The sequence below is a fragment of the Carassius auratus genome, chromosome 49, assembly GCF_003368295.1.
Source record: "Carassius auratus strain Wakin chromosome 49, ASM336829v1, whole genome shotgun sequence".
NCBI classification, from domain to species: domain Eukaryota; kingdom Metazoa; phylum Chordata; class Actinopteri; order Cypriniformes; family Cyprinidae; genus Carassius; species Carassius auratus.
This window is the reverse complement of record NC_039291.1, coordinates 5110560-5122633: the sequence shown is the minus strand read 5'-3', so window position 1 is coordinate 5122633 and position 12074 is coordinate 5110560. Positions and strand designations below refer to the sequence as shown.

The 12074-nt window shown below is 34.3% G+C and overlaps 1 protein-coding gene across 1 annotated transcript in view; it reads left to right on the top strand.

Annotated features, from left to right (window-relative positions):
* The window catches only part of LOC113066069 (docking protein 6-like), an 80131-nt gene that overhangs the window by 37383 nt on the left and 30674 nt on the right, over positions 1-12074 (top strand). The window contains exons 2-3 of the mRNA XM_026237675.1: positions 2758-2865; positions 7579-7693. Of these exons, the coding sequence (XP_026093460.1) occupies positions 2758-2865; positions 7579-7693 (223 nt within the window). The remainder of the gene's footprint in view (positions 1-2757; positions 2866-7578; positions 7694-12074) is intronic.

The following is a 12074-nucleotide window of genomic DNA, read 5'->3' as shown; positions in this document are numbered from 1 at the left end:
ACATTACATTAATCATTTAAACTAGTAACCATTGATATTCTGAAATGTTTAATGCTATTTAAATTATAGTTTTAGTATTTACAATATTAGTAAAAGTTGAAAGTTTCTACAAAAAAAAGAAAAGAAAAAAAAAAGGGCACAACTGCACCTCGGACAACATGGGTTCAAATCCCAGCTAAGGGTACTTCCTGTTCCTTTCTCACCTGTCCAGTTGTTTCTTGTCTCTACTCCTACTGTCCTGACCATTAAAGGTGAAAAACCACATTGCAATAAAAAAAAGAAACCACAACATCTGAGCAGTAAAACATTTTATTATGGAGTCTTGCAAGAGTTTACAGCAAGACAATAAAGAGATCTCCCATATTTCTCATGTCTCAGTTGTGTCTACTTTTATTTCTCCCAAGAATATTTTTGGAGAAACATCTGAGACTAAAATGAGAAACACATGAAAATCATAACTAAGTCTCCTGAGGTTAGAAAAAGCAACCACAGAGCAACAAAATATGCATATAATGGAGTAATAGAGATCACAGAAAGACATTAAAGGGATATTCTGTGTTTTTTCCAACACATTCTCTGTTTTGATTCTGATTTTCTCCAATATTTCTCATGTCTCATTTGTGTCCACTTCCATTTTTCCTAATGTATTTTAGGAGAAACATCTGAAATTTTATTTGGCTCAGAAATTCAGTTTGAAGGGCCTTGTCTCATCTGCTTACCTGCTTTCTAGGGTTCAGCTAAAAATCGCTCATAAAAACAAAGTGTTAGAATGACAAAGTTTGCTTCTTTAGTAGAAGTCAAGAGGCAGCCGTGTGTCTTACTGTCAAAATTATTTATCTGAAATGGTTTCTTCTTGCTGGCTCTGCTTGACCTAAATAAAATTGAATTCTTCGACCAAAATCAATAAGAAGATGAGATTATAGATAGCTTAAGCTTTAGCCAAACATAAAAATGAAAAGTATTGAATTGCCTTATCTATGTCAGAGGGTGCATGTTTGAATAAGCAGCCTTGTCTATCAAAACAGTCTGGCATCCCAGCAAAGGCTTGCATGGTACCTTGTTTTCAAATCCCAAAATCATCTCTATAACCACATTTAATAACAGATTGCATACGTGCAGAGTTCCATTATTTCAGATTTTCCCATAATTAATGATGTGGATGAAATGGAGATATTTTGCGTGTAACATTTTGGCTTGACACACAAAGCAGGTATCAGGAGCACCAGCCGTGCATACAGGAATTCACCCAGATCAATTAAGTTGAGTGCCAAATTAAGCATTGTTCTTTTTCCATGAACTACATCAGCGGAGTAAACAAATTAATCTTGCCCATGGATATGAATCCCAACAGGAATATTCATACATCAACAAGTGATAACTGGCTCCCTGCAGCAGAATATGGAGTATCCCTTCTGTAAATTATTCCACCTAAACTTAAAAGCATGCTGGGTCATATGTTTTTAGGTGTGCTTGGGTTGCATTTCGTTTCCCGACCCGACACAGAATATAAGTGAGCAGAATTTCTTTTTGAAAACCAGACTCAATGTAGCATTAAAGGTCTATATTAAGATGGTAAATGGTGGCATTGATACAGGTGGACTCTTAAGCCTCCGTAAATATCCATCGCGGAATGGTCAGCTACATTAGATGAGTCGTCTGACATTCTTAAATGCATGATGTTTATTATGCAAATAAATTCGAGATATTAAACAGATGTGGATGCTCCCGCTGAGAAAAGGCCATTCAAACATCATTTGTTAATTATGGAACTGCTGGGTTATTGATTGTGCAAAGCTATGATTTTCCCCATGCCATTTGTGGAGAGAACTGTGTCTGTTTTTTTTTGTGCAGTGTAAGATAATTAACATATGTGTCAGGGGAAATGGATTGAAATAGTGTGTGTGTGTTTGTGTTTGTGGATTTTGTTTTAATAGAGATTGTGCACATTTTCTCTCACACTCTCTCTTTTCCATTGACCTTGAAAGGCTGTCAGGGGGATGTGAGTGTTTAATCTGTGAAAGTCTCAGACGTTGCTGGGAGGAATGCTTCAGAGAGAATTTTAGGCCTTTATTTCTTGAAATAGTAGGCAGGGGGCAAACTCAAGACAAATGGACATTGAAATGAGAGTGGCATTGAAATCTAGAGGTCCTTTTATGGGTCTTATGGCTCAACTGTACATTGTGTTACATCAGAAAGTATAGGCAAAGTGTTTTATTGTCTAAAAATCCTTTTTATGGTAATTATTTCTATATTATATGCAAGCTGATAGATGTTGTCAGTATTGCCTGGTATTATTTTTGTGGAATTGTCCTTATTTTTTTGATTTTATATATATATATATATATATATATATATATATATATATATATATATATATATATATATATATATATATATATATATATATATATATATAATGTATTTAGTTTTTTAGTATGTTTTTTTAGTAGTTTTTTAGTATGTATTCAGATTTTTACTATATTTTTAAAATAAGATATTTTTGAATGATGTAGTTATCATGATATATATATATATATATATATATATATATATATATATATATATATATATATAAAACATTATGTATATATACATATACATATGTATATATAACATTTTTTAATCTTTTTTTATCAAATACAGATTGTGAATAATTGCTATTTAATTTTTATTGTATTAAATTAGATTCTTTTTTGATTATTTTGTGTCCAAAACATTAAAAATGCAGTAAATAAGTATGTTTTCTTTCTGTAATAGATTTTCAGAAGATGCTGGCTTGTATTCAAGAAGGCGTCCAGTAAAGGACCACGACGATTGGAGAAATATTCAGATGAAAAAGCCGCTTACTTCAGAAGCTTTCACAAGGTAATTGCGATTTCCAAGCTTCATTTTAAATTTCTCCATGTTTTATTCAATTCATCCTGATTGATAACTTCATTTTGATCATGCGTATAAATCAGTAAATTAAGAGGCACATTGGATCCATTCTGTTTTACATGCATCCTCGGTTCATTCCAGGCTCAAAGATAGCTTTATTCATTACCTGCATAATTTATTTGTTCAGCGCCCCTCATGAGAAGTTCCTCTGATGGCAAGAGCTCTGGCTCAAGGGTCACGCTGTGAAAAAACCTCAGATTATAATTATTTAGTTAGCAGGGGTCGTCCCACGACAGCGCAATCTATTTGTCAGTTGCGTCCATAAGGTTGCATCTTATAAGGCAGTTTAAAGTAATAATAACATCCTTGTTTCAGTCCCTTTCAATATAAAAGTCCTTGCGACTCACTCATTAAAATTTAACTTTCTCTGATGAAAGATGAAATCATAATCAATAACGGACCCTTTCTCAATACCAGACACGGCATATTAGTTCTATAAAATATTATTTTATAGAACAATAATAAATAAATGAACAACAATAGCCATTATAAAAGTATAATAATAGAAAATAGTGGAGAGTTGAGAACCAGAATGAACTGTTGTATAAAAGTATATTTATATATATTTCTAAATAGGCTACGTGTGTGTGTGTGTGTGTGTGTGTGTGTGTACATATATCCACTCAAATATCATTTGATACACACTTACACACACTTACACACTTAAAAATGTATGTACATAGTAAGTGTGTTGTATCAAATGATTAATTTAAATTTAAGTACACTCTTGCAATATCAGAATTAGCTTTATAACATCTGCTGAATTAAAATCCATTTAGAAGCATTTTGATATTGCATCAGGTTTCCGACCAGGAACAGACCCTCTTTTAGTGTGAATAATTTCAGGCTTTACTTCCCTTTCCTGTCCTTAAGCCCTTTGAAAATATCCAATTAGGGCTCATTATCAGGGCAATGGCTGATGATCTAATGCGCCGAACATGCTGAACATTCTGGAATAATGAGCACAGATGCAGCTGTAGATTAGGGCCGTGACACCGTGGTTTGATGTCACTGCATTGTGGGAACGTGCCTTTATCAGCTGTAACAAGCCTTCTAATAAGATTACTCATTAGAGATCGGGAGATGAGTGAATGTGGTACAGAGCAACAGCCTGGCTTATCAGCATGTCTGATGAAACCGCTGTAACTGACAGACTGTATTACACGGTGTAGGTGCAATTGTCTGTGTGCTCTGATGTCTCCGCAATTCTTTTTTTTTTTTTTTTTTGCTTAAGAAGTTTTGTTTTTGAGATACAATGGGTAGGCTGATTTTCACATTATCCTTGAGGTTTTGATGCACTTGATGTAAACTTCACAGTTGTTTACACTTGTTATTGCCATTTTAACTTTTATTTGGAGACCATTGAATCTTCAGTTTTTGAATTATGTAATCAGGTATTATTACTCTGTGACAGCTGCTATTTCAGAATTGTGCTTTTTGATAAGCTGTCCAACACTATTTTAGTAGCTGGTGACAAAACTGCCTGGGTATTGATAATAATTAAAACAATTATGAGATTAATAAATCAGATGCAATCAGATGATTTTTGTACTTTAAAGCAATATATTCTGTGTTTTAAACAATTTAATGAATATCTGCAGCTAGTGCACAACACTTTTAGACAAAACCTATTTTAACAAAACATGTGAAGTGTTTAGTTTTTAGATTCATGTTTAATTTAATACTCACTTTATTGGAAGACTATGTGGATATCAATAAGTAAACATGGAAAAATTGAAGATATGGGTCAGATTAATAGCATTACATTACTTAACAGTTAAATTATATTTTGAATTGCCTTTTCTTTTTATATTTTCAGTTTTGATTTTACTTTTAGTTTAAGTTGTAGTAATTTTGCTAATTGTTATGTGTTTTCAATGTTCTATTTATCTTTAAAGGGGATAAAAAGGGGATTTATCTTTTCAATATCCTGTTAATCTTGAGTACATATAGAGTAGTACTGCATCCTTCATAAATCCAAAAAGTCTTTAGTTTTATTATATTCATAAGAGAAAGATAGTCTGTACCGATTTTTCCCGGAAAAACACGACTGACTGGAGGCGTGACGTGTGGGCGGAGCTAAAGAATCACGAGCGCGAATAGGCTTTTGCGTTGGGAGCATGTGGAAGCTGTGACATTACCGTGAGGGAAAACCCATCATCCAAAACAAACCATGGCTTACAGTCTGTTTCAGCCGTTTATTTATGATCCAGAATCAGATCCTGAGGCTGAAACTGAACGAAAGCAGCAGCAGCAACGACTCGCTCCAAGCGGGGCTCGAACCCGGGTCTCTGGCATGGGAGGGGACGCACTAACAAGGAGGCAGAGATATTTTAAGCAGTTTTACTCACCGCATGCGGTTCCAACACACGATCGTGACCCTTTTTCCTTGGGATTGCATCATCCTTAAGAAATAAACGATACGCAAATCCGTCGTCAAACTGGGCCTTGTGAACAAGCATCTTCGAAATGCAGGGAACAAACAAAAACACTTGCACAACTCCGTTGATGCTCTGTAAAAATAAACTCCATCCACTGGTCCCTTAATGCTGTTTTTTTTTTTGGTAATCTGTGCAAGGTTGTCTTGCCCTGGCAACCAAAAACACACTTCTTTTGTGACTTTTCGCGACGCTCTCGCTCTGATCAGTGAAAGTCTGTGCTGCTCAGCCTCGCTATACAGGAGCGCGCGCTCTTCCGGCAGAAGTGACCTTAGGACCCATATAAGGAAATTCCGCTCCATCTAACGTCACACAGAGCCATACTCGAAAAAAAACTTTCCGAAACTTGTGACAAACCGGAAGGAGTATTTTGAGAACAAAAATACTCCTTCAAATGTACAACTTAATTTTTGAAACTTTGTCCATGTTTAGCATGGGAATCCAACTCTTTAACAGTGTAAAAAACTCAGTATGCATGACATAGCATTTCACCCCCCCTTTAATTAATTTTCATTTCAGTTTTACTTTTTTGCAATTTTAGTACTTCAACAAACAATAGAAATTGTGCCCGGAATAAATAGGTTTTAAGCTTATAATATAATATAATATAATATAATATAATATAATATAATATAATAATTTTTTTCAGCTTAATTTCAATTACTGAAAACTATTTATTTATTTTTGTAATGTTTTTTTGTTAACAATAAAAACACTGTTCTTTTAGACTGTACATTGCTAGTCTCAACTTTAGACATCATGCCATGAGTCTTTTGTCATGGACTGACTTCCTGGCTTGAATAAACTGCAGTATGGGCCAGACCGTTTGATGTCTAGTCAAAGGTCTGGCTATGTGAGTCTAGCATATTTCTGACAGCTGAGAAGTTTTCAGAATATGCTTCCTCACACCCATCAATGCGTCATCTGTTCACTGAGACACACCCGAGCTGGAGAAGTTCTTTTAAAGCCTTGAGCAAAGCCTTCATCAGATTCATAATCCTTGAACCCACACTCCGCACAACACAAACACATTCAAACACAAACACCTGTTCAAACGCTCTGTTGCCACAGGCAAATCATACATCTCAAACCAAGAAATGCCATCGGCAAGGTGTAGAATCTCCTGTTTCGACTGCATTTTAGCTATTTTAACAGAGCTCGAAGAAGTGTTGGCAAACTTTGTGCAACATTGTGTGTGAGTCTAGAAGATGAAGTGAAGTGTACCTGAAGAGACCTTTAAATATAGACTGGGCTTATTTTTATGCTGTCAGAAAGCAGGTTACTTTTGTTTGAGGTAATGTTGTTTGTCATGGCTGTGGGACCATTTTAAATCATGGATGACAATATCTTGTTATTCAGATTAAGTAAGGGATCTTAATTTATTAAAGCGCATGCAATAACAAAACAATATCAACATTCATTCATTCTAATTGAAGTGTGGTGATGGCTTAGTCATATCTCTAATTATCCCATTAACTTCCTTAGTTTAGTATACTAGATGAAATGATTTGCTAGGAAATCTGAATAAATTAATAAAAATAAAAAATATTTTTTTCAACCTTTTTAACTTCAGAATCCATATTACTCACAACAATATTCTAAGGGCCCATGGCTTGTACAATTTTCTTTGTGGTTAACTGAATAAGGATTTAAAAATATATATTTTTTACTTTCTACCTTATTAATTATTTTATAGCTTGGATAGAAACCTAGCTAAAATGTACATTCATTATAAAATTGAGGTTTTATTAATTTACATGACACTTTAAAATTAGGATTCCTCAAAAACCCAGGTTTTTCCAAGAATGTGGGAATCCTGGTTTTTGAAACATTCTTGATTGTTTTTTTTTTTTGGCTTATTTTAGTATTTTGGCTTATTTTAAAAATTTTAAGGCATCTTGATCCCCCTTGAAAGTTTCTGGATCCCTGGTTGATCCAAAACATACAACAAATATTATGAATATTAACATTTATTTTTAGTTTCCAGTGGCCAGCTGTTTTTTAGTTGTTAGTGTGACAATAGAGACAGCCAGCGTTAACTCTCATCTCCATTTCTCCCTAAAGCCAGGCACTGCAGTAATTTCAAATCATTTCATTTTCAGATAACAGTAACTACATTACCTCAATGTCACCCTCCTTTCTTTGTTTCCTCCTCCTCGAGTTTGTTAATTTTGGTAATGAGTTTTGTCTTCATCTTCCACAGATTACTGAGCTGCACAACATTAAGAATGTTACTCGAATGCCACGAGAGACCAAGAAACACGCAGTGGCAATTCTTTTCTGTGATGAGACGTCAAAGACATTTGCCTGTGAGTCAGGTAAGCAACTCTGAGAACAGTCTTTGTTGTAGTCCTGGATTGCATCCAGAATGGCTTAATTTATTCTTTATTTAAAGATGTGCTAGTATTGATTTTCACATATTAGGAAAAGTAGTTTATTCTTTGATTTATTCCTTTTATACCTTGAAATTAAAGAAGTCATGGGAATGTTCAGGTTATCAAGATTAGGAAGTGTTAGAAGAGACAATGGGGAAATTGGGATTGGGATATGTATATATATATATATATATATATATATATATATATATATATATATAATATGGTCTCATAGAGAATGAATACAGTCAAAGGCAACTTTCAGATCAGCAGTTAAAAAACAAAACAACAAGAGAGAGGCTTAATAACACAAGTTTGAAATATGAATGAGATACTTGACTCAACATTAGCTTGGCAGCAGAAGGTGTTTTTTCCCATGTGTTTTTTCTCTCCTCTCAAACTGAGAATCTTTTAGTGGAAAGATGGCAATGTCAAAACTGATCAAAGAATTTTCGCAGAAAAAAAAAAAAAAAAAACTGCACCCAGAACACAAACATGAATAAGCACTTGGTTGTGAAACAGTTGCAGTTTTAGTTACGCATTAATATCCAGTTCTGGGATTTACCACATTTGAAGCATGATTAACCCTAATTAAGTGTAACAGTGTGATTATTTGAGAGAAATGTTTGATGAGAAATGTTTACCATGGAATGGTTTTGGGGTCAGATTATTATTATTATTATATTGATCAACCCATTTAGTTTATCAATAGTGTAAGGAAAGAAGTAATATACTGTATGTTACAAAATATTTATATGTTAAATAAATGCTCTTATTTTCAACTTTCTATTCAGCAAAGATTCACAAGTTCCACAAAGCATTAAGCAGCACAAATGCTTTCAGCTTTGATGATAATAAATGTTTCCTGAGCACCAAATCAGGATATTGTGGTATCTGAAATTTTTAAAATTGAAAAGAGTGGTTTTAAATTGTAATATTTCACAGTATTTCTGTTTTTTCCACTTCAGTTTTGATTAAATCAATGCTGCCTTTGTAAGCATAAAAAAATTTGCAAAAAATATTACAAACTCTTATCAGACCCAGGTGTCCAAGTGTACTAATAGAGAAGTGTATAATCAGAATTACTTTAGTGAATTGGTTGCTAAAACAAGTTCAGTAACAGTAGGTTTGAATTCATTTTTTTGTGATTTCCAACCACGATAATGTGTGCAGAAATAGCCACAAACGCATTATTATAACACTTTGACCAGAAGGAACTATAAACTCATCTTTATCTAATGCTGAGATTGTCCTTTGCCTTCAAATTTCCTGTCAAGCTAAATTCCCAGGTAGGAAACTATAGACAGAGAGAGAGAGGGAGGGAAGGGGAAGAGATGGAGGAGACGGGAAGGAGAGGCAGTGGAGTGGATGCGCTCGGGAGGAGAGGCACGGTGGACCCGCTGGGATATCATTAGCACCTCTGGGGTCTTCCGCACTGCCAGGGGGAGGCGAGGAATGTTCTCCTGAATCCATTTAACACTACAACCTCCCCACCCCCAGATCTCCTTTTCTCCCTTCAGAGGCAGTATATAAATGAGTAGAGCGGGCATTGGGTATAAATGAAGAGCTGTGTAAGATAGAGCCATACACTTAGAGTTTATAAAGTATACGTGCCTTGAGGCTGTTTAGATGAAGACGTCTTAGGCAGTATCTGTTACACGTTCAAAGACTTTTCTGTGCTGGTTTGTCGGTAATGTGTCCTGCTGCATTAGATCACCTTGTTGTCCTTGTGAGAGTAAATCACCTTTGAGTCAGTGTGGACCTCAGGCGAATGTGTGTGTGTGAGTTTGTGTGGTCAACTCTGCTTGTGGCTCTTTAAATTCTGGCACATGTCCATGAGCCGCCCCCTCTCGAATGTCCCCTTTCTCACAAACTTTGGCCATATGGAGCTTGTGTCCCTCACATGTCCGCCACATGTAGGAACTGGACCTCCCCTGATCCTTCACTTCCACTTCCTCACCTCCCTCTGAGTCTGTCGGGTTACGCCTGTGCTGCTCTGACCCTTTTCTTCTTTTGCGCACTCTCTCTCTCACTGTTGTACAATGATCATGTCTGAATATGAGGGCTGTGACTCACATTTTGCTCGATGCTTCAAGCAATTCTAATTCTAATTTAATAACTAATATTTAATAGCATAATTTTACTTTTTGCACCGAAAAAAGAACCCTAAAATAATGTAAAATATAAAAATAAATATGATTATATGCTTTTTAAAAGTTTGAGGTAGGTACAATAAAAAATAAATAATAATAATACTTTTATTCATAAAATTGATCAAAAGTGACATCTTCAACATTGTTACAAAATATTTTCATTTCAAATAAATGCTGTTCCTTTGAACTTTTTAATTATCAAATAATATTGAAACTTGTGTATTATGGTTTCCACAAAAAAAAAAATGATAAAAAAGTAATAATAATCATATTATTATATATAATGCTCATATATATATATATATATATATATAATGCAGCACAAATGTTTCCAACATTGATAATAATAAAAAATGTTTCTTGAGTAATGGCTGCTAAAAATTCATCTTTCCTATCACATTTTAGAATGTATTAAAATAGAAAACCGTTATTTTAAATTATATTAATATTTGACAATAATTATGTTTTATTGTAGTTTTGATCAAATAAATGCTGCCTTGGTGAGTATAAGAAACATCTTCGAAACATTAAAAATATCCTTACTGACCTCAAACATTTGAATGGTAGTGTGGATTTTCATATAAATATAAAATATATTTTCATTTCAATATAAAAATTCAGCAGAGCATTGCATTTGCAATGCCAATGTCATGACTTTGGTTTTCAGGCAATGCATAAAACGAAATAAATAAATAAATAAATAAATAAATTTATAAGTATTTCTTGTAAAATAAGACATTTTGGATAAAAACGTCTGGCAGATGCATAAATGTAAATGCTCATTTAAAACTTAAATTTGATGTGATTATATGAATCTTGCTTTGATCTAAATAAAAGCTCTATTATGTACTTGAGCTTGCTTGCTTTTAGGATGCTCTGTTTTGCCAAATGAAAATGTTTGCCTTTGAAGAATAAGCAGTAAACTTTAATTAAATTAGTTTTTTTCCCTTTCATGTAAATGCATTTTTCGCTGTTATTTAAAGTGGTGTCACTGACGTGGTCCTCTAAGCGGGGCCCACAGGCCCTACAAATCAATAAGGAAATTCATTGTCGATTATTTCCATAACCGATTTGTTGTTGCAGCCCTAATCTATTTCATTCTTCCTGACCCATTTTCTTTCCCCTAACTATTTATCATTTACTGTAGTTCTTCTCATTTCCTGTGCTCTGAGTGAACCATTAACCATGTGAAGATGTTATGCTGTGATTCCACCGGGCATCTTTGTGTTTGTGCACATAGCTGCCTGAGCACTTGAGAGTTTGCCATGCTGATGAAGTATTTGTTTATCCAATTTTCCACTCAGTGGGCCCAAAAGTGTGTGTGAATTTAGACACACTTAAAGGTCATCGTCTCAGGAGAGAGGCCATGCAACACCACCAACAACAACAACAAAATAAAATCAGCAAAAAACTTGTACATAATTATGTACACAATGATTTGTTTGTTTTAATAAGTTTGATAAAGGTTTTTTTTTAGCTTTTGGATCAGTGTGCATTATTTACACAGTATTATGGGTCAAATTATTTGATAAGTGGCTTTTGTAATAATCAAAAAAAAAAATAATAATAATAATTTGGCAATAGTGAGTTCACATTGAATTTTTTTTCTGATTGAACATTTTGAATGGTGCCTGCTCACATTACTCAAGCTGGCAAAATTATAATGTCAACAGGCATACAGTACTCATATTAAGATTCAATTACAGCTGAAATATACTTAGGGCAACATCAAGCAGATAGCCATTATTATTCAAACAAGCTCCTCTGAAAATGCAAACTTGACGAGGGCACGAATCTGCTAACAACTACTTGGCACGTAATTAGACAAACCTAATCTCATAATGTTGAGCTTTCAAACCCATGTCACAAGCCGAAGCAGTGTGGATGGAGCTCATTTTGTGGTTGGCATAGTCATAATTTGTGCTCACTTTCCTTTGTGGCATTGTGCTAAACTGCATTAGGTTCTTCAGAGTGGATTTTCATTTGTGAGGTTCATTCATTAGAATGATGCTGTTCAGAGTGTGCCGTAGATTAGCCCAGAGCTTTTGAAGAATGGAGTAAGAATGAAGTGCCAAGAAAAATAAAGCTCAACTCCTACAGAATGCTATTTGTGTTATTTTATGTGCACACAGGGGCCAAAATAACTATTGCTACACCTGCTAATGATGTGC